This window comes from Physella acuta, unplaced genomic scaffold, assembly GCF_028476545.2.
Source record: "Physella acuta isolate Inbredline_101_S28 unplaced genomic scaffold, ASM2847654v3 ptg001575l, whole genome shotgun sequence".
NCBI classification, from domain to species: domain Eukaryota; kingdom Metazoa; phylum Mollusca; class Gastropoda; family Physidae; genus Physella; species Physella acuta.
In genome coordinates, this window is record NW_026733089.1 from 1 (window position 1) to 23,960 (window position 23,960).

Consider the following 23,960-nt stretch of genomic DNA (forward strand, 5'->3'; position numbering starts at 1 on the left):
TTGTTCGTCAGGTAGGCCTAGGTTGCTTTCGTCCAGGTAGGCCTAGGTTACCCTTGTCAGGTAGGCCTAGTTTACACCTAGTTTCATATATATATATATATATATATATATAATATATATTATATATAATATATATATATATATATATATATATATATATATAATATATATATATATATATATATATATATTATATATATATATATATATTATATAATATATATATATATATATATATTATATATATAATTATATATATATACTTACTTGTCTATTAAATATGTCGTAGATTTGTAAACACATATAAGCCAGTTATTCACGAAGGCTTACCACAACATTATTCAGATATTTCTTATTACAACTTGGGGCGCATAGAAACTCAAGTAGGAAGGTAAACAACTCCTACTGGCTGGAAGATTTGAAAATGTTCAGACAAAGGGAAATAACTATCATATTGTTATCTTGGTTTCTAAACGAGTTGCGGTATAACTCATATAACTACTTCAATATGGCTAATACGTAAAAACTCTACGACCAAATGACATCAGTGCTGGATATACCTATAAGCTAAACAAACAATAGCTTAGAGCTCCCACTTTCTTCGGATAACTCGAAAGTATTTTTGTCAACTTTGGGCATTTTGTCTCCGATTTTTTTTTAACATTCACGTCTATTAAACCGAACTACCTTTGAGACTTAAAAGTACAAGATGTTTCATAAAAACAACCTAGGCAGGAAAAAGGAGGAGTTTTCCCCATTGTTGGGTCAGCAACACACTGGTGTATTACCAAACTGTTACAGCTTATTAACTTGTTTTTTTTACTTTCTCGTATATACGAAGTATAGAGAAAGTCTTGTAATCGTGCAAAAAAAATTGAGATTTTTACAAATCTCGACGTTTTTACACCTCACTGATACGGAAAAACATAATTTTGCAATCCGTATGTCTGTGTGTGTGTGTGTGTCTGTCTGTCTGTGTGTAAACACGATAACTTGAGTACCGTTACAGTTAGGTTGATGAAATGTCATATATAAGTATGTTATCAAAATCGTAGATCCGTATCAGCTTTTGGGCGATTTCCAATAACCGGAAGTGGTACTTTTTCTACTTTGAATTTTTCAAAAGCCTATAACTTGAGTATTATTTCAGATAGATACATGAAATTTCACATGTAAGTAAAATATCTAATTGTCTTCCTTCTGTCACATTTTGAGTAGTTTCCGTTGACCGGAAGTACTAATTTACGCTATTTCCGATTTCTCAAAAAACGCATGTACATTTATAAAGTACTAATAATATTGCGCACTATTATGCACATTTTGTTTTGGCGTTCACTTGGTGTGCAATTCTTTTTTCTACGAGATTTTATTCTATTTTTAAAAGTTTAAGTAGGCCTATTGAAAATAGAGTTCCCATCCCCTGGTGTTTTATATGAATATTCGAGAAAGTTTAGGGGAGATCACTCCCGGTTTTTTTTTCTCCATGACTGATTTTTGGAAATTAAAATTGCTGTTTTAAGATAATCACATTGCTGGTTTTCATTATATTTGTCTATTGACTTTTCCAGTTTAGAAATAACGTAATTTTTTATAGTTTACTGAAAGTCTGACTACATACATCACTATAATTTAAACTAAACAAAACACAACATTTGCAAAATGCGCCATCATTTAGAGTAAGCCAACCCAGTTCCACATATATAACCACGAGTACTGAAACTTTAAATTTTTTTCTCCGCTTGCTGGAAATTTGAAATCTTCATCAGGATGCCAGATGTTTTCTAATTAATTCAATCTTTTATCATCTGTTAAAACTCTTTTTACGATTTTCGTAAGAAGCAAGCGAAGATGCTGAGTTTATAGAAATGTCTTCGTCTACTTTGAGAATTTAAAAAAAACAACCAATCTTTATCATTTTCAGTTTTACTTTTTTTTTCTGTATGGAATATGCCGAGGTCACAGAAACATGTGAACTCTACTTCACTTGTCCCATGGACCTTCAGGTACTTTTTTATATATTTTTTTTAGAATCTCGTATCCATATGCTTTCAAATATAAATAAAAAATTTGGATCCACCAAATTTTTATAATACATTTTGATTTATGATTTATGTCTGAATTACAGTTGTATAGAGTTTTGTGTCTAATTGTGTTTGGTTTGATACTGATTTTCTACCGGAAAATCCTTCTGAGATCTTTGCCCATCTGACAGAGGCATAGCAACCCATTTCGGCGCCCAGGGCGAACTATTAATATTGCCCCCCATATTTATATCTTTATTCATGTTTAGGGAAAAAGGAACCCCCCCCCCACTCACACACACACACACACCACACACACACATCAATCACCGTTAATAGTTTTTTCCCGTATCACACAAGCAATGTAGATCAAGCCGTCCGTAGAACCAAGTAGCTTTCTATTTTCTTAAGTTTGACTGTAATGCAGCTCAGAATAAGCTTACTTTTTTATTTTTCAAGCCAATTGGGCGCCCCATTAAGGTCGGTCCCCCGAGCGGTCGACCCACCCGCCATCCCCTAGCTACGCCTCTGCCATTTGATCGTTTACTTTTATGAACTTTTTTCCGTCTTTTGAACAGCCCTTTTGAACGACGGCATTGCTTATAGACGCTTTACGTAAAAACTTAACGAAACACAAACAACATTCCCTCTAAGGGGAAAATGCTAGTGTGCAACTTGTATTTTGTGTGCGCGGTGTTCTAAAAGTATTATACAAGGATGTTTGTATTTTACAAAATGACTGCGCGGCAGGTTCAAAACTACTGCGCGGCCACGCAACCGCGCACCTTAGAGGGAACACTGAACACAAACAACCCCATACATTCTAAAACTCATCAATTAAGCTGACAACGAAATCTATAACGACATGTTAAACTAACAGTGTTGCATGATCAAATTGATTGCACTGGACCGTGTTGTATAAACTGCCTCTAGACCCACAACAATGCTGTTGTTGTTCAAACTCTCGCTGCTGTCTACAGCATTGGCGACCGTGTGTTCCTATAACTTCCTCAACGAATATGACCAACCTTTTGATTTCCGATGTCCAGATGGTTCCGTGATCAACTATATCTACAGTGAACACAACGACTATTTTGAAGACAGGCGTTTCGAAATTCTCTGCGCTAGCCAAACACAGACAACTGAGTGTGTGAATAGCGGTAAGGAGTTTGGTTTGCTAAAACTAGACATGTAGAGTACGCGTAGAGGCGACACAGACGTTTGATATTCATCATTGTAAGTATGTGTAAATTGAAAATTAATATTTCATATTAAGCCTACGATCAGTAGCGTACGCAGGGGGGAGCAGGGGGAGCGGCTGCTCCCCCTCTAGCCATTTTCAGCAAAGTGGCGCCTTTTTGGAAAATTTTTAAACTCAAAGTTTTAAACAATGATATTTGTTAAAAAATATTTTTGGTCGGCACATCTGTGTAAATCACAAGATTTATTTTCATGCAGCAATTAAGCATTATTGTACTAGTCTAGTAGTGTCTACGTTTACAACACGTATTAACAGCTGCATCAGTTTGCCATTCTAAAAATAACCATTACGATTCATTGCAATGTTTAAAAAACCTCTACGGTAGTACCACTTGGCAAGAGGGGTGTTAAGTTTAAGGCACTAAGCCCTGGGCTTTCCGGTGAGTGCAATGGCACCTACGTTCGTTCTAAACAGTGCGGTAGATAATGCCTTAGACTTATTACTTTCAATTTATTTTACAACATAGCGAAGTAATGACATACAGCTAGTTTATATATATATATATATATATATATATATATATATATATATATATATATATATATATATATATATATATATATATATATATTATATATATATATATATATATATATATATATATATATATATATATATATATATATATATATATATATATACACACGTATATAGAACATGTTAAAAACTCGGCGCCTTTTTGTGCTCTTTTCGCTCCCCCTACAACGAAAACCTGGATACGCCTCTGGTTACGCGTCTTAGAACATAGGATTGGTAAAGCATTGATGAAAGCCTTCTTATATATTTCATCAGACTTTCCAGAGGGCGGGTGCGCTACTATAAATATATATATATATATATATATATATATATATATATATATATATATATATATATATATATATATATATATATATATATATATAGGCCTATATATATATATATATATATATATATATATATATATATATATATATATATATATATATATATAACAAAATCGTGAGCTTATATATATAATATATATATATATATATATATATATATATATATATATATATATATATATATATATATATATATATATATATATATATAACAAAATCGTGAGCTTATATATATATATATATTATATATATATATATATATATATATATATATATATATATATATATATATAATATATATATATATAATAATATATATATATATATATAATATTATATATATATATATATATATATATATATATATATATATATATATATATATATATATATATGTATATATATATATATATATATATATATATATATATATATATATATATATATATATATATATATATATACATATCTAATATATAAAGCTCAATTCTGTAACGCATATGTTTGTCGTTGGCATTTCTACGGATTTAAGTGTTAGATCAATTATCGTGCGCATTTGTCTAAATTTATGAGTTAAAAAATTACTATTAAAAGTGTTGGGAAATCATTTTCATTTTTCAAATTATAGTAATAATTGTCGGCATGTTCATTAAACACAAGTTTTAAAAAAAATATCATCTTTTACAAAAATTCTAATTATGTCTTTCTTTAGTCCTATAGCGCTTACTTCCCTTTGACAAATTAGGCAAAACACAATTACTTCCCTTTATAAAACCATTGCATTAGTTGAAAAGCATTTACTTTTTAATTACTTTGTTTTGGTGTTGGGAAAAAAATAATTACATAATTAGCGGGGATTGATCAAGTGCAAATGTTGTAGGTATTTTACGGATAAGCTTGGAGTATTATAATTGTTCATTAAATTGAAACAGGCGCGTTCGTTTAAGTGAGTGCAAAAACTATGAATAAGTTGGGGTACTATAGTCGTTTATTAAGCTAAAACAGGTGATTCCGCCCCGGGCGTTTATGTTCGCGTTAGTGTTTTCTTTGTGTTTAGGTGGGTTTGCGTTAGTGGTTGCGTTTTGATTTGGTTCGTTTTTGTTCTTTCTTTTTTCGTTTTTGTTTGTGTTTTTTTTTGTTTGGGTTTGTATTTGTGTTTTTGGTTGGTTTTGCGTTTGGATTTGGTTTGTTTTCGTTCTTTCTTTTTTCGTTTTTGTTTGTGTTTTTTTGTTTTGGTTTGTATTTGTGTTTTTGGTTGGTTTTGCGTTTGGATTTGGTTTGTTTTCGTTTGCTTTTTCGTTTTTTTTTTTTTTTTGTTGGTATTGGTGTTTGTGGTTGGGTTTGTTGTTAGGTTTTTGTTTTCGTTTGCTTTTTTGTTTGTTTTTTTCTTTGTGTTTGTATTGGTGTTTGTGGTTGTGGTTGGGTTTGTTGCTAGGTTTTTGTTTTCGTTTGTATTTGTAATTGTGTTAGCGTTATGTTTGCGTTTTGTTGTTTTGGTTTTGGTTGGTCGTGGTATGGGTGAGCAATGCCGGGTATATGATGATTACTAAACACACAGGTAATGGTCTTTAACAGAATGGTTTTTCACAGAAGCCAGAGCAGGGCCTGGCCGGGACGGCTAGTATATATATATCTATCTATATATATATATATATATATATATATATATATATATATATATATATATATATATATATATATATATATATATATATATATATGAGCTCACGATTTTGTTTTGTTTCAGGATACGTGAATGCCGGCTCCAATACTATATTTCGTGGCCTATTCAGATCTTTAACGCGTTATAAAGCTAATTTCTTGTCCGCCATAACTTTAACAATACGTCCGTTTGCTGTATTTATTACGTTCCAACACTTATATCAATTTTCAACTGTCTTTTTCATTTAGTTTTACAATAAATTTCTCTAGCTCTACAATCTGTCCAAGAAAGTTATTTATAGATCTAGAATCTAGGTCAAACCAAAGATTAATTAGTTAAAATTACAATCCATTTTAAAGTCATTATACACTTTTGAGTTTCTTTATTAAACTACTTTAGTCCTTAATTACTTGATATAAATCTTTGTGATTTATCTATCTAGATCTAGGATAGGTCTAATCTAGATCTAGCAAGAGTTACGCAAAAACTAGACTTAAGCAAACTAGCCGTAGATTCTAGATAATTCTTTCTAGATCTGGATAATAATGAGTTTCTATAGTAAACTATTTCAGACCTTCGCTAATTTATATAAATATCTCTCTCTCTCTCTCTTTCTCCTCTCTCTCTCTCTCTCTCTCTCTCTCTCTCTCTCTCTATATATATATATATATATATATATATATATATATATATATATATATATATATATATATATATATATATATATAAGCTCACGATTTTGTTTTGTTTCAGGATACGTGAATGCTTTTGATAAGCCCGTGAACTTCATCTGTCCTCGGGACAAAGTTATGACCGGCATTGAGAGTTACCATGACAACCACTACGAAGATCGTCGTTTCAACTTCCAGTGCTGTAAAATCCCAGACAAGAAATTGAGCAACTGTTACATGACAGAAGAGGTCAACACCTGGGACGGACCGATGACCCTGCAAGTCCCGGATGGTCAGGTGATTCAGGGCGCTCACAGTTACCACAACGATTTCTATGAGGACAGAATTTGGAAGTTCCAGCTTTGTCAGTTAGAAGATAACCAGTTTTTGAATAACCAACTAATAAAGACTCGTCTGAAATTTACTAACACAATTAATTTAGACTTAGAAACTGGCAAGTAAATAATATTCTTTAAAAAAAAGAGTTAAAGATTCTGTTTTTTTTTTCCTCTTATTTTATTTGCAGTACAAATACACCAAAAACTATTTGTCGTAAGCTATTATATAAACTGATATAATTACAATTTAAACATTTTAAATGTTGATCTAATATCTAATCGATGAAATAAACTGTCTTAAAGTTATCGTAGCAATGTGGATCGTGTGTTTTTTTTTCACTTTCTCGTATATACGAAGTATAGAGTAAGTATTGTAGACCCTACTCATGCAAAAAAAATAGAGATTTTTTGCAAATCTCGACGTTTTACACCTCTCTGGGTCGTAAAAAACATAGTTTTGCAATCTTTTCTGTATGTGTATGTGTGTGTGTAAACTTGATAACCTGAGTACCGTTTTAGCTTGTATATATAAGTATTATATCAAATTTGTAGATCTGTATCAACTTTTGAGCGATTTCCGATAACTGTAAGTGGAACTTTTTCTACTTTCAATTTTTCAAAAGCCTATAACTTGAGTACTATTTCAGATACATAAATGAAATTTCACATGTAAGTAAAATGTCTAATTCTCTACCTTCTGTCGAATTTTGAGTACTTTCTTTTGACCGGAAGTACTAATTTACGCTATTTCCGATTTCTCGAAAAAAACGCATGTAAATTTATAAAGTACTAATAATATTCCGCACTTTTATACACAGATTGTTTTTGGCGTTCTTTTGGTTCGCTATTCTTTTTTCTACGAGATTCTATTCTATTTTTAAAAGTTTAAGTAATTAAAAATGGTTTTAAAAAAACATGTCTATTTACCAAGTTTTCATCCTCCGTATTGTTATATAAGAATATTCGAGAAAATTTAGGGGAAATCCCTCCTGGTTTATTTTAAACAGAATATAAAAACCTTAATAAGGTACGCTACTGGATAGAAGCGAACGATGCAAATTATTCAAACCGATATCTAAGCCAGTTAGAAGGCGTTTGTCGTGTTGAGGCCTGACTGGCTAATGGGAGACACCTCCTGAGCCGGTGATGTCACTAAAGAAAAAAAAACAACTCAACAGCCTCTATATTGGATTGGGATAGTCATATAGTTTTATTATTTGATTTTATTATTCTGGCGAAACATGTGTATGTTTTTATATCAATAAATATTATTTCATATTTAAAGCTATTTATTTTAAATAACAAATCAAATGTATTAACCTAATCCTAATCAAATACCAAATATTGAAATAAAAATGTTAGTGGCTATTTAAAAACTAGGGAATTTTGTAAATTGTAACTTTTGGCTCCTCCGTCTTAAAAGGTTGCCGACCCCTGCCGTAGTGTTACGTAAGAATATTATAAAAAGTTTAGGGGAGATCACTCCCGCTTTATTTTTCTGACAACAGCTTTGAAGTGAATGTTTTGTAAACTGTTACATGAGTACAAACACATCGCGAACACTTTTAACAAGTTATTCAGATATGTGTACACAATATGGGGCGCAGAGAATCTCAAGGTGAACAACTCTTGCTGGCTTAAACGTTTAAAAATAGTCAGAGAAACAAAAGGGATATAACCCTTAATGCTCTTTTGGTTTTCTTTACCAAGAGTATTCTTTCTTTGTTTTTATATTATCATTTTTTTGCTAATACTTAGAATAGCGAGTACTTTTCGGTTAGCCATATCTACATATACATACGATGACAACAATCAGTATAAAACATTGTTGTCCAGATAATTAATAAATATGGCCTTGGCAGAGTTTAAAAACATTTACATTGGACCAGAGGCGTAGCGGCCCTTCCCGGCGCAAAACTTTCGATTTGCATCCCCCCCCCCCCTAAAACTACTTTCGATTTGCACCACCCCACCCCCCTCATATTTTTTATTTTTTTTTCCAACCCATTTTGGCGCCACCTAATGTCGGCGCCCGAGGACATATGCCCCCGTCCCCTCCCTCGTTACGCCTCTGCATTGGACATATGCCTCCCTAGTGAGTTGCTTGATGTAAATGCGAGTTGTAGTCCTATTTAAAAGACCTAATTTATTCTGCATACCACAACCAGCAATATACTAAAACTTTATCACCAGCAAGTGAAGACATCCCCAAAAGTCGACCTCTGCTCTTTCACCTATGACACACTTGATTTATTTGGTGAAGGTCACTCCTTAACTGCTCAGAACCCCAACCACTAAGACTAGAAGTCAACCCCTTCTCCGTCTATGTAACTTATTGGGTTTCAGTAAAAACAATAACAAAATCACATGATATGTTGTAATCTAAAAGATGGTCATCAATGACAGCAGCAAATGCACCCAAATTGTTAGGTCTTCAGTGTAATAATGGGACGGAGTGGTCTAGCGGTAGAGAGCTGGACTGCTAACCCGTAAGTCTCGAGGTCGAATCCGTCCCTAAGTCCACCCAATTCTGATGGGTACCTAACTCATGTTAGGGAAAGTAAAGGCTGACCATACTATTTCTTCATATGCCGAGGTCACAGAAACAAGGAACTCTACTTCACTTGCCCCATAGACCGTTCGAAAAGGGAACTTAACTTTTTCAGTGTAATATGTTTTCAAGTATTAGACCAATCCATAAAGGCTTAATGTCTATTACAAGTATCCTAGTAAAGGTTTTTATGTTTATTTTTATACAACACAAAATCGACGATATCATAGATTAAAACTAGTTTATTTCATCGAATCAAAATTAGATCTACATTTTTTAAAATGTAAACTACTTCATACAACAATTGCTCAAAACATGTGACTTTTAAATATATTTCATTTTTAAACAGCAGCCTACGGCCTGCTAAAATGATTTTAAAAAATAGTATTTAAAGCATTTAATAGTTTTTAAAGGTTTAATAAACTATACTAATGAATTCAAGACAAGTCCCTCATATTGTTTATTAATGGGTTGTTGTTTTTTTTTTGGAGGTAATTAATTTTTTAGCATTTATCTTTCAGTTGGCAAAGCTGGAATTTCCAAATTCTGTCCTCGTAATAGTTGTTATGGTAACTGTGAGCGCCTTGAATCGCTTGACCAAAACCCACCCGCAGCGTCATTGGCATGTCCCAGGTGTTGACGTCATTCGTCATGTAACAGTTGCATAATTTCTTTCTAGAAACCCGACAGCACTGGAAGCTGAAGCGACGGTCCTCGTAGAAGTTGTCATGGTAACTCTCAATGCCGGTCATAACTTTGTCGCCAGGACAAATGAAGTTCACGGGCTGATCAAAAGCATTCACATATCCTGAAACAAAAATAAATAGTGAGTATATATAAATATATATATATATATATATATATATATATATATATATATATATATATATATATATATATATATATATATATATATATATATATATATATATATGGAAAGGTTTGTACGGGAAAAAATTAAATTTCGGCCCACAAGGGCTAAAAAAAGGCATCCTTGGACTCCAGAAAAATGTAAGGAATATTGTTTAATTTTGAAAATTCAGGGAAATTAACCAGGCTTAGATAATTTTGCTAAAAATATTAACTTGGTTGTTTCCCATTGCTCATAAAATGTTGAATCACAAAAGCAGGAATTTTCGAACAATGATTCTAAAAACGATTAGTAATACCTTAAGGATAAATTTTGATTTTCGTCACAATAGTTACATTTCTAAAAAATACTTATTGGAAATCTATGCATATTAGAATGAAAGTATGTCTCTTTTTGTGTTTGTCTTTATGTCTTACACAGCCTCAGGGAAGTGGTTGGGAATACTCCTTGAAAGGTTTCTGCGATTAAAAATAATTAACTTTTGAAAGGATGGTGCAATTTGTCGCCCCAGCACTATGGCGCCTACATTTATTTTAAACAGTCATTTTTTTTTGCCAATACTTAAAATAGCAAGTACTTTTCGGTTAGACATACCTACATATACATACGATGACAACAGTCATTATAAAATATTGTTGTCAAGATAATTAATAAATATGGCCTTGGCAGAGTTAAAAAACATTTACATTGGACCAGAGGCGTAGCGACCCTTCCCTCGCTACGCCTCTGCATTGGACATATGCCTCCCTAGTGAGTTGCTTGATGTAAATTCGATTCGTAGTCCTATTTAAAAGATCTAATTTATTCTGCACACCACAACCAGCAATATACTAAAACTTTATCACCAGCAAGTGAAGACATCCCCAAAAGTCGACCTCTGCTCTTTCACCTATGACACACTTTATTTATTTGGTGAGGGTCACTCCTTAACTGCTCAGAACCCCAACCACTAACACTAGAAGTCAACCCCTTCTCCGTCTATGTAACGTATTGGGTTTCAGTAAAAACAATAACAAAATCACATGATATGTTGTAATCTAAAAGATGGTCATCAATGACAGCAGCAAATGCACCCAAATTGTTAGGTCTTCAGTGTAATCATGGGACGGAGTGGTCTAGCGGTAGAGAGCTGGACTGCTAACCCGTAAGTCTCGAGGTCGAATCCGTCCCTGAGTCCACCCAATTCGGATGGGTACCTAACTCACGTTAGGGAAAGTAAAGGCTGACCACACTATCTCTTCATATGCCGAGGTCACAGAAACAAGGAACTCTACTTCACTTGCCCTATAGACCGTTTGAAAAGGGAACTTTACTTTTTCAGTGTAATATGTTTTCAAGTATTAGACCAATCCATAAAGGCTTAATGTCTTTTACAATATCCTAGTAAAGGTTTTTAAATTTATTTTTTAAAAAACAAATTCGACAATATCATAGATTTAAACTAGTTTATTTCATTGAATCGAAATTAGATCTACTTTTTAAAAATGTAAACAACTTAATACAACAATTGCTCAACGGCCTGCTGAAATGATTTTAAAGAATAGTATTTAAAGCATTTAATAGTTTTTAAAGGTTTAATATACTGTACGAATGAATTCAAGACAGATCCTTTATATTGTTTATTAAAACGGTTTGGTTTTTTAGGTAATTAATTTTGATAACTTTTAGTATTTCAGTTGGCAAAGTTGGAATTTCCAAATTCTGTCCTCGTAATAGTTGTTATGGTAACTGTGAGCGCCCTGAATCACATGACCATCTGGCACTTGCAGGGTCATCGGCCCGTCCCAGGTGTTCACCTCTGCTGTCATGTAACAGTTGCTCAATTTCTTGTCTGGGATTTTACAGCACTGGAAGTTGAAACGACGATCTTCGTAGTGGTTGTCATGGTAACTCTCAATGCCGGTCATAACTTTGTCCCCAGGACAAATGAAGTTCACGGCCTGATCAAAAGCATTCACATATCCTGAAACAAAACAAAATAGAGAGTATATATATATATATATATATATATATATATATATATATATATATATATATATATATATATATATATATATATATATATATATATATATATATATATATATATATATATATATATATGGAAAGGTTTGTACGGGAAAAAATTAAATTTCGGGCCCCACGGGCTAAAAAAAAAAGGCATCCTAGGACTCCAGAAAAATTTAAGGAATATTGTTTAATTTTGAAAATTCAGGGAAATTAACCAGGCTTAGATAATTTTGCTAAAAATATTAACTTGGTTGTTTCCCATTGCTCATAAAATGTTGAATCACAAAAGCAGGAATTTTGAACAATGATTCTAAAAATGATTAGTAATACCTTAAGGATAAATTATGATTTTGATCACAATAGTTACATTTCTAAAAAATACTTATTGGAAATCTATGCATATTAGAATGAAAGTATGTCTCTTTTTGTGTTTGTCTTTATGTATTACACAGCCTCAGGGAAGTGGTTGGGAATACTCTTTGAAAGGTTTCTGCGAAAAAAAGAATTAACTTTTTAAAGGATGCTGCAATTTGTCGTCCCAGGATCCCCCGCAAGCACTATGGCGCCTACATTTATTTTAAACAGCACAATACGATAGGGACACGGTGGCACACGCCACTCAATGGTTTAGCCGAACCAGGGTACGTACCCGGCACCCCTGCCCCTGACATATGGCGGTCGCCGAAAGGTATTGTATTTATTTAGAGTAAATTGTCATAAATATAGAAAAAAACACAATAATTAATAATGAATCGGGGTTTAATTCTCCTGGTACGGATGAAATATTATTAGATAATCTCTGATATCATTCAGTTCCCTTGTCAAACTCATAGCCTTCAATGTGTGTAACAGAAATGACCTTCGCCCCTGGTTTTGGTTGTATCTCAGCAGATGCATAGCGACCCTTCCCGGAGCCCGGGGACAAACTTTCAATTTGGCGCCCCCCTTGGGAGAAAATGTTTGCACCCCCCCCCCTCAAACTTTCGATTTGCACCCCCCCCCCCACCTCAAACTGCAAAAATACAGCTCAAATGACATTTTAATTTGTTTTTACAACCCTTTTGGCGCCCCCTAAGGTCGGCGCCCGGGCACATATGTCCCCCCCCTGCCCCCACCCCATCGCTACGCCTCTGTATCTCAGCTTAGAGAGTAATCTCTAACAATGCACTTGGGTAGATGATCGGTAAGAACAGAGTTTCTTCCAGGCATCTCTTCGGGGGGGTCTAAGCCCCCCCGAACAATTTTTACCGCCCCCCCCCCCCCGAACGAAAAGAAATTTATATAATTTATATAGAAAATATATACTTTTAACAGTGTCCGCCCCCCCCCCCCCCCGAAGAAAGTCTACCGCCCCCCCCCCCCCCCCGAAAATTTCAAGTGCCCCCCCCCCCCCGGAGAAAAAAGTCTGGAAGAAACACTGGGTAAGAAGAGTTTATACGGAGTAAACAGATTTTTGATCAAAGAAGTTATTTTTAAGCAAAGCAGAAGAGAAACGAAAAAAAAAAATTTGTTGCAAGATTTGCATTTTATACATTTTTTTTCAAAATTTTTTATCCTCAACTGGGGTTTGGGTCTTACCAGCGTTCAAGTGCTGAGTGTTCTTTAATTTTTTTTTAAATTGATTATACACTGTGTGTGTCAGTCGGTATTTAGATCTAGTATTCTAAGGTCAATCGATGGATCGGCTTAGGGGAGGGGGGTACTCAAACTTATTTGGGGACTGGCTAAATTCTACACGGGAAAGGGGAGGGCGGACACTGTTAAAAGTATATGTTTTCTAAATAAATTATATCGTTGGGGGGGGGGGGGCGGTAGACGTGCTTCGGATAGGGTGGGATCGATTCGACCTATAGTTGAAACTGGCCGGTCAAGCAGACTGCTGCGAGGCGAGATACGGGTCGACATCAGCCCTACGTTAAGTAAAGTAAAATCAGCCCTACTTAAAGTAAATTCACACAGCAGGCTTGAGAAAACAAAATCGAAACGTTGAATACTATGCAACAAGATATGAAGGTAGGGACATAGTCAAATAGAAATTTTTTTTCCTGGCGGCCCAATCTACTCCTGCTGCAATATTTTTGCTAACCAAATAAGTTTGGTACCTGGGTTGTTACTCAACCAATGTATAGGCTGAAGTTCATGATTTAACCAGCAACAATCAGGTATATCACGGCCTTTACATTGGCCTGTCCTTATTTTGTCATTTGTCTAAGCCGTATTAAATTGAATAAAAGTAAATCATAGGCTAAGTATGATTTTTTTTTTCAGTTTTTATCGTCTTCATGGTAGAATTTAAAAAAATCACTGTCTCTGTGGTCTCGACGTGTATAATTTAAGTATAATTTAAATAAATTCCTTACCGCTATGCGCGCATTCCGTTGTCTTTTGGCTCCTGCAGAGAATTTCGAAACGCCTGTCTTCAAAATAGTCGTGGTGTTCACTGTAGATATAGTTGATAACTGAACCATATGGACAGCGGAAATCAAAAGGTTGGTCATATTCGTTGAGGAAATTATGCGACCACACGGTCGCCAGTGCTGCAGACAGCAGCAAGAGTTTGAAGAGAACCAGCATTGTTCTGGGTACCAGGTTTAGCTGCCGCTTGCTCAGCGAGGTCAAGTGAAGTCCCCTTGTGACTGTTCAGCACTTGTTATTAAACATGTCCGTATAGATTTAGTTGTCGGCTTAATTAATGAGTTTTAGAATGTATGAGCTTGTTTGTGTGTGTTTGGCCGAGTTGTTACGTGAAATAGAGATTCGATCAGGGATGTGGTTCAGAAGGGTGTGTGTGTGTGTGTGTGTGTGTGTGTGTGTGTGTGTGTGTGGGTGGGTGGGTGGGTGGGTGGGTGGGTGGGTGGGTGGGTGGGTGTGTGGGTGGGTGTATGTGTGTGTGTGTTTGTGTGTGTGTTTGTGTGTGTGTGTGTGTGTGTGCGTGTGTGTGTGTGTGTGTTTGTGTGTGTAAACACGATAACCTGAGTACCGTTATAGCTAGGTTGATGAAATTTCAAATATAAGTATTAAATCAAATTTGTAGATCTGTATACATTTTTGAGCGATTTCCGAAAACCTGAAGTGGAACTTTTTCAACTTTCAATCTTTCAAAAGCCTATAACTTGAGAACTATTTCGGATAGATAAATGACTTTTCACTTGTCAGTAAAAGATCTAATTCTCTGCCTTCTGTCAAATTTTTAGTAACTTCCTTTGACCGGAATTTATAAAGTACTAATAATATTCCGCACTATTATACACATATTGTTTTGGCGTTCTTTTGGTTACTATTCTTTTTTCTACGAGATTCTATTCTATTTTTAAAAGGTTAAGTAATTAAAAATGGTTAAAAAATCATGTCTATATCACGAGTTGCCATCCCCCGTATTGTTATGTAAGAATATTCGAGAAAATTTAAGGGAGATCACTCCCGGTTTATTTTAAATAAATATAAAAACCTTAATGTAACAGTCAAATGTGGGAGTAAAAAAAAATTGTTTAGATGCTAGCAAGAACAAACAAATCAAATACTATTTTTTACACCTCTTTAAGAAATTAACGTCTAGAACTGTTAAAGCTGTGATGAGTAGGATGGGCGATGGGTAGATCGCATGAATGCGAACACTACGCCTATCTGTGAAAGGTTAAAGTCACATTATGGGAATGTAGAGGTTGCATGAAGTCAAGTTGGGGGAATGTAGGAGGTTGCATCAAGTCAAGTTGGGGGAATGTAGGAGGTTGCATCAAGTCAAGTTGGGGGAATGTAGGAGGCTGCATCAAGTCAAGTTGGGGGAATGTAGGAGGTTGCATCAAGTCAAGTTGGGGGAATGTAGGAGGCTGCATCAAGTCAAGTTGGGGGAATGTAGGAGGTTGCATCAAGTCAAGTTGGGGGAATGTAGGAGGCTGCATCAAGTCAAGTTGGGGGAATGTAGGAGGCTGCATCAAGTCAAGTTGGGGGAATGTAGGAGGTTGCATCAAGTCAATTTGGGGGAATGTAGGAGGCTGCATCAAGTCAAGTTGGGGGAATGTAGGAGGTTGCATCAAGTCAAGTTGGGTAATGTTAACGAGATTCTACTATTAAAATTAAAGTACGCCTATTGGAAAATAGATTTTTAAATGACTATATTCCGACTGCACTGAAGTTGCCACCCCCATTAGTGTTATCTAAGAATATTCGATAAAGTTTTGGGGAGATCACTCCCGCTCTTTTTTTTTTAGCATTTCGTGTGTGCTTAAGCTGTTCAAGTGAATGACCGCATGCAGCTATAGATCCTGAAACTTATACTAGCTAGCTAGGCATTTCTATTTTAAAATATATCTATTTATCTATTGCTTGTTATCTAAAAGTTATCTGCTCGTCTGCTGTTACGAGTAACATTTAAAGACAAGCTTGTTAACATTTGTAACAAACCAGGATGTCTTAAGTCTAGAACCGCTGCCACACTGTAGCTTGTTTTAGGAATGAACGAGGGGCTTCTCAAATACATATGCCTCGGGTCTTTAAATATAATGATGAAAGGTGTAGTAATGCATAAAAGACAAACAGACATACATTGATATATATATATATATATATATATATATATATATATATATATATATATATATATATATATATATATATATATATATATATATATATATATATATATATATAAATGGATGAAAAACCATGTCTAATCCCGAGTAGCCATTCCCCGTTTTCAAGGGGTCGGCAACCTGTGACTCGCGAGCCGCATGCGGCCCTTTTGATGTCCAGATGCGGCTCTCCAGCTCCTTGCACAAATATTAACTGTTATATAATTTCATTTTTACTGGACGGTGGGGTACGACTTTACCCTGCGTTCAGTGGGATGGAAGATGAGCCTGGTGAGAACCAAAGGATAGAAGCGAACGATGCAAGTTATTCAAACCGATATCTAAGCCAGTTAGAAGGCGTTTGCCGTGTTGAGGCCTGCCTGGCTAATGGGAGACACCTACTTAGCCGGTGATGTCACTAAGGAAAAAACAACAACTCAACAGCCTCTATAGTGGATTGGGATAGTCCTATAGTTTTATTATTTGATTTTATTATTCTGGCGAAACATGTGTATGTTTTTATATCAATAAATATCATTTCATATTTAAAGCTATTTATTTTAAATAACAAATCAAATTTATTAACCTAATCCTAATCAAATACCAAATATTGAAACAAAAATGTTAGTGGCTATTTAAAAACTAGGGAATTTTGTAAATTGCAACTTTTGGCCCCTCCATCTTAAAAGGTTGCCGACCCCTGCCGTAGTGTTACGTAAGAATATTCTAGAAAGTTTAGGGGAGATCACTCCCGCTTTATTTTTCTGACAACAGCCTTGAAGTGAATGTTTTGTTAACTGTTACATGAGTACAAACACATCGTGAACATTTTTAAAAAGTTATTCAGATATGTGTACACAATATGGGGCGAAGAGAATCTCAAGGTGAACAACTCTTACTGGCTTAAACGTTTGAAAATAGTCATAGAAACAAAGGGAAATAACCATTAATTCTCTCTTGGTTTTCTTTACCAAGAGTATTCTTTCTTTGTTTTTATATTATCATTTTTTTGCTAATACTTAGAATAGCGAGTACTTTTCGGTTAGCCATATCTACATATACATACGATGACAACAATCAGTATAAAATATTGTTGTCCAGATAATTAATAAATATGGCCTTAGCAGAGTTAAAAAACATTTACATTGGACCAGAGGCGTAGCGGCCCTTCCCGGCGCAAAACTTTTGATTTTCATCCCCCCCCTAAAACTACTTTCGATTTGCACCCCCCCCCCCTCATATTTTTTATTTTTTTTCCAACCCATTTTGGCGCCACCTAATGTCGGCGCCCGAGGACATATGCCCCCGTCCCCTCCCTCGTTACGCCTCTGCATTGGACATATGCCTCCCTAGTGAGTTGCTAGATGTAAATGCGAGTTGTAATCCTATTTAAAAGATCTAATTTATTCTACTTATCATAACCAGCAATATACTAAAACTTTATCACCAGCAAGTGAAGACATCCCCAAAAGTCGACCTCTGCTCTTTCACCTATGACACACTTGATTTATTTGGTGAAGGTCACTCCTTAACTGCTCAGAACCCCAACCACTAACACTAGAAGTCAACCCCTTCTCCGTCTATGTAACTTATTGGGTTTCAGTAAAAACAATAACAAAATCACATGATATGTTGTAATCTAAAAGATGGTCATCAATGACAGCAGCAAATGCACCCAAATTGTTAGGTCTTCAGTGTAATAATGGGACGGAGTGGTCTAGCGGTAGAGAGCTGGACTGCTAACCCGTAAGTCTCGAGGTCGAATCCGTCCCTAAGTCCACCCAATTCTGATGGGTACCTAACTCATGTTAGGGAAAGTAAAGGCTGACCATACTATTTCTTCATATGCCGAGGTCACAGAAACAAGGAACTCTACTTCACTTACCCTATAGACCGTTTGAAAAGGGATCTTTACTTTTTCAGTGTAATATGTTTTCAAGTATTAGACCAATCCATAAAGGCTTAATGTCTATTACAAGTATCCTAGTAAAGGTTTTTATATTTATTTTTATACAACACAAAATCGACAATATCATAGATTTAAACTAGTTTATTTCATCGAATCGAAATTAGATCTACTTTTTAAAAATGTAAACTACTTCATACAACAATTGCTCAAAACATGTGACTTTTAAATTTATTTCATTGTTAAACAACAGCCTACAGCCTGCTAAATGATTTTAAAAAATAGTATTTAAAGCATGTAATAGTTTTTAAAGGTTTAATAAACTATACTAATAATTCAAGACAAGTCCCTCATATTGTTTATTAATGGGTTGTTGTTTTTTTTTTTTGGAGGTAATTTTATTTTTTAGCATTTATCTTTCAGTTGGCAAAGCTGGAATTTCCAAATTCTGTCCTCGTAATAGTTTTTATGGTAACTACTAGCGCCTTGAATCACCTGACCATCATTGACAACCAGGGTCATCGGCCCGTCCCCATGTGTTGACCTCCTCTGTCAGGTAACAGCTGCATAACTTTTTGTCAGGGATTTTACAGCACTGGAAGTTGAAACGACGATCCTCGTAGTAGTTGTCATGGTAACTCTCAATGCCGGTCATAACTTTGTCCGCAGGACAAAGGAAGTTCACGGGCTGATCAAAAGCATTCACGTATCCTGAAACAAAACAAAATTGTGAGCATTATATATATATATATATATAAATATATATATATATATATTTATATATATATATATATATATATATATGTATATATGTATATATATATATAGATCATTTTGCGATAAATATTATCTTGGTTGTTTTCCTTGGTCCATAAAATATTGTATAACAAAAGCAGGAATTTCGAACAATGATTCTAAAAATGATTAGTAATACCTTAAGGATAAATCTTGATTTTCGTCACAATAGTTACATTTCTAAAAAATACTTATCTATAATATAAGCGGGCAAGTAGTGTGTCAGTCCTTCCTTCCGTCATCGCTATAGCTTTTGGAACCATAAAAGTAAACATTCGCACCATGCTGTGCTTTTCAGTGCACCGCAGTGTCTTATTATAAGTGTTAGAGTAGGGTTTGTTTATATAGCGGCATAGAGCTATTTTATAATTGCCACGGTTTTTACTCTTTCGCATAACGTCAAGAAAATATTAAATACACGCAAACTGCTAAAACGTATTAAAAAGATTAATGTCAAATATCATTTTCGTTTAGGTTCCCAGAAAAAGTGGATACATTTTAATAAGATAATAACAGTACGGTAGAAAAATCAAATTAATTTAACTCTTTTCTAATTTTGACAAAGGAGGTAATTTAAAAATACATTAAACTCACGCTAATAAAAAATGTGAATGCAAATATACGTTCGTCATAGAAGGAATTAGTGTTGCAATAATATAATTAGCAAAATGTGAATGCAAATTATTCGGATGTGTAAGAGGAAATTATTGTTAGAAAATTATAATTAGCATGGATTGATAAAAGGCAATCTTTTATTTATTTTATTCACTGAATGTAGGCCCTACTGTTTATTACTTATAATTTTTAATCAACTATTCAGCACTATTATAGACGCGTCATCACGTTCATTAGGTGTGCAATGGTTTTAGTTATGAAACTCTATTGTAAATTTTTAAAATTTAAAGTACTGGAAAAAAAATGCGTGAATGGGTAAAGTGAAATATTGTATATATTATAGATACTGCCTATTATTCATACTGTTTACTAATTATTATTCTATCTTTCGGGTTTTATAGGAGAGGCGTAGCGAGGGGGGGGGGGGCATATGTCCCCGGGTGCCGACCTTAGGGGGCGCCAAAGTGGGTTGGAAAAAATTTGCGAGGGGGGGGGGGAGGTGGTTTGAGGGGGGTGCAAATCACCGGAAAGGGCGCGATTTGGCGCTACGGGCTAGACTGTGAGCAATATGCCTTTATGATTGCATTTAAATTGTGTTTATGTTATGAGTGTTGTGTTTGTTTTTTCGTTTTTTTTTTTTTTTTTTTTTTTTTTTGCGTTCGTTTGTGTTGTGTTTAGTTTTGTTCTGTTGGTACATTTAAAAAAGATTTACCGTGGCGGAGCACGGGATGCAGCTAGTTGGAAATATATCTATTCATATATTAAAATGAAAGTATGTCTCTTTTTGTGTTTGTCTTTATGCATTACTCAGCCTTTGGGAAGTTGTTGGGAATACTCCTTGATAGGTTTCTGCGAAAAAAATGTATTAAGTTTTGAAGTGGTGGAGCAATTTGGCGCCTACATTTATTTTAAACAGCACAATACGATACGGACACGGTGGCACACGCCACTCAATGGTTTAGCCGAACCAGGGGCCGTACCCGGCACCCCTTCCCCTGACATATGGCGGTCGCCGAAAGGTTTTGTATTGATTTAGAGTAAATTGTCATAAATATAGAAGAAAAAAACACAATAATTAACAATGAATCTGGGTTTAATTCTTCTGGTACGGATGAAATATTATTAGATAATCTCTGATATCATTAGATAATCCCTGATATCATTAGATAATCCCTGATATCATTAGATAATCCCTGATATCATTAGATAATCCCTGATACCATTAGATAATCCCTGATATCATTAGATAATCCCTGATATCATTAGATAATCTCTGATATCATTAGATAATCCCTGATATCATTAGGTAATCCCTGATATCATTAGATAATCCCTGATACTATTAGATTATCCCTGATATCATTAGATAATGCCTGTTATAGTGATACAGTAGATTTTCTTTAAGCTTGACATCATGTCGGCAATAATATGGAGTAAGATTGTGTCAATATTCAGTTCCCTTGTGAAGCTTATAGCCTTCAATGTGTGTAATACAAATGACTTTCGCCTCTGGTTTTGGAAGTATCTCAGTGTAGAGAGTGATCTCTTACAAGGGACTTGGGTAGACGATAGTCAATAAGAGTTTATACGGAGTAAACCGATGTTCGGTCAAAGAAGTTGTTTTTAGGGCAAAATAGAAGAGAGGAAAACATATTTTTTATTTAAAATATGATGTTGCGTTTTATACAGTTCACGATTTCATCCACAATAGGGGTTTGGGTCTTACCAACGTTCATGTGGTGAATGTTCATTAATTTTTTAATTAATTATACATTTAGGTCTATTATTCAGACTTTTTTTCTCCGGGTGTGGGGTGAGGGGCACTCGAAACTTATTTAGGGGCTACTAAATTTTATCGTTCGTGGGGGATGGAGGGGGGAGGGGAGAGCGCCGTAGACGTGCTTCGGAGGGGTTGGTGGTGGGGTCGGATCGACCATTATTTAAAACTGGCCGCTCCAGCAGACTGCTGCGAAGCGAGATGAGGACGGGTCGACATCAGCCCTACTTAAAGTAAATTCACAAGGCAGGCTTGAGAAAGGGTTAAGTTAAGGGTTAGTTAACAAAAAACTTTTTTTTTTATAAAATCACTAATTAATAGTCAGTTAGTGTAGTTGGTCTATTTACAGCAGCAATGTTGGTGGCCAACTGGGTATTTTTTTCCCCGGCGGCCCAGTCTACTCCTGCTGCAGTGCGTATTTTTGCTGACCAAATAAGTTTAGTACCTGGGTTGTTTCTCAACCTGGTATAGGCTAAAGTACTTGATTCAACCAGCACAGAGTTTCTTCCAGGCATCTCTTCGAGGGGGGCTTCGAAAAAATTCTACCGCCCCCCGAACGAAATGAAATTTATAGAAAATATATACTTTTAACAGTGTCCGCCCCCCCCCCCCCCCCCGAAAATTTCAAGTGCCCCCCCCCCCCCGGAGAAAAAAGTCTGGAAGAAACACTGAACCAGCAACAATCAGCCACGTCATTGCCTTAAAATTGGCCTGACCTTATGTTGTCATTTGTCTAAGCCGTATTAAATCGCATTAATGTAAATCATAGGTTAAGTATGAAATTGTTTTTTTTTTTAGTTTTTTAAGTTTTTATCTCCATGGTAGGATTTTTTTTTAAATCACTGTCTCTGTCGCCTCTACGTTAAATAAATTCCTTACCGCTATGCGCACACTCCGTTGTCTTCTTTTCGCTCCTGCAAAGAATTTCGTAACGCCTGTCCTCATAGTGGTTGTTGTGTTCACTGTAGATGTAGTTGATAACTGAACCATCTGGGCAGCGGAAATCAAAAGAACGATCGAAGTCGTTGACGAAATCATGGGTCAACACGGTCGCCAGTGCTGCAGACAGCAGCAAGAGTTTGAAGAGAACCAGCATTGTTCTGGGTACCAGGTTTAGCTGCCGCTTGCTCAGAGAGGTCCAGTGAAGTCCCCTTGTGACTGCTCAGCACTTGTTATTAAACATGTCCGTATAGATTTAGTTGTCAGCTTAATTAATGAGTTTTAGAATGTATGGGCTTGTTTGTGTGTGTTTGGCCGAGTTGGTACGCGAAATAGAGATTCGATCAGGGCTGTGGTTCAGAAGGGTCATACATCAGAAGTGACGACGGTTAGAATGGCCGACGATCAGAAGTGACGATGATCAATAGAGTAGCAAAAACAGAAGGGGTAAAAATATCCAGGGGCCTAGCGACGCTTCCCGGCGCCCGGGGACAAACTTTCAATTTGGCGCCCCCTTCGGGAACAAATTTTCAATTTCCACCCAGCCCCCCCCCCCCCCACCCCTCAAACTTTCGATTTGCAACCCCCCCCCCCCCCCCTTTTACGATTTGCACCCCCCCCCCCCCCTCAAACTACAAAAATGCAGCTAAAATGACATTTTAATTTGTTTTTACAACCCATTTTGGCGCCCCCTAAGGCCGGCGCTCGGTGACATTTGTCACCCACTGCCCCCCCCCCCCCATGGCTACGCCTCTGAAAATATCAGCAAGATTTTACTGTAAAAAAATTGCATGCAGCCAAACACAATGAAAGTGGAATGCACAAAGCGCGTGTGCATTAAACACTAACAGTTACATATCAAAACGTGAAATAAAAATCTGGTTGATCCAATGTTTTTATATCATTATAGTTTTATATGGACGCGAGACTCTACGAAATATGTACACAATTATGATCTCTATATCTAGTAAGCCTACGTTCAGGCCCACTTTATTTAACATCCATTTATGCAATGACAGGCTGAATATTTTTACGGAGCCTTGATTTCAATAATGGTTTTATTTTACAAAATTATCTTTAACCAAATGCGTTGTTTTTCTCACCAACC

The 23,960-nt window shown here is 35.4% G+C and overlaps 2 protein-coding genes and 1 pseudogene across 3 annotated transcripts; 1 reads left to right on the top strand and 2 right to left on the bottom strand.

Moving 5' to 3' along the window:
- Nucleotides 1–2,916: 2,916 nt before the first annotated feature.
- On the top strand, nucleotides 2,917–7,126 carry LOC131928955 (dermatopontin-like). The gene is made up of 2 exons (XM_059285137.1): nucleotides 2,917–3,181; nucleotides 6,565–7,126. Exons 1-2 carry the CDS (start codon nucleotides 2,965–2,967, stop codon nucleotides 6,942–6,944), a joined length of 597 nt encoding a protein of 198 aa, XP_059141120.1. The 5' UTR covers nucleotides 2,917–2,964; the 3' UTR covers nucleotides 6,945–7,126.
- A 2,472-nt stretch (nucleotides 7,127–9,598) lies between these two features.
- LOC131928954 (dermatopontin-like) lies at nucleotides 9,599–14,902 on the bottom strand. 2 transcript variants are annotated; one of them, XM_059285135.1, is made up of 2 exons: nucleotides 14,613–14,902; nucleotides 9,599–10,179 (listed from the first exon to the last, which is right to left on the bottom strand). In XM_059285135.1, the coding sequence occupies exons 1-2, from the start codon at nucleotides 14,824–14,826 to the stop codon at nucleotides 9,875–9,877; spliced, it is 519 nt and encodes a 172-aa protein (XP_059141118.1). In that variant the 5' UTR covers nucleotides 14,827–14,902; the 3' UTR covers nucleotides 9,599–9,874. The 2 variants fall into 2 exon arrangements, with proteins under 2 accessions (XP_059141118.1, XP_059141119.1); XM_059285136.1 differs by lacking the exon at nucleotides 9,599–10,179 and adding an exon at nucleotides 11,674–12,205 and having other exon boundaries at nucleotides 14,613–14,899.
- A 3,953-nt stretch (nucleotides 14,903–18,855) lies between these two features.
- Nucleotides 18,856–23,082, bottom strand: LOC131928953 (dermatopontin-like; annotated as a pseudogene).
- Between the last annotated feature and the right edge of the window lie 878 nt (nucleotides 23,083–23,960).

Excerpts from the sequence above, each read along its gene's own strand:
- LOC131928955 (XM_059285137.1), top strand. The coding sequence starts at position 2,965 with ATGCTGTTGTTGTTCAAACTCTCGCTGCTGTCTACAGCATTGGCGACC. Across the intron at positions 3,182-6,564 it reads AACTGAGTGTGTGAATAGCG|GATACGTGAATGCTTTTGAT; the intron begins GTAAGGAGTTTG and ends GTTTTGTTTCAG.
- LOC131928954 (XM_059285135.1), bottom strand. The coding sequence starts at position 14,826 with ATGCTGGTTCTCTTCAAACTCTTGCTGCTGTCTGCAGCACTGGCGACC. Across the intron at positions 10,180-14,612 it reads AACGGAATGCGCGCATAGCG|GATATGTGAATGCTTTTGAT; the intron begins GTAAGGAATTTA and ends TTTTTGTTTCAG.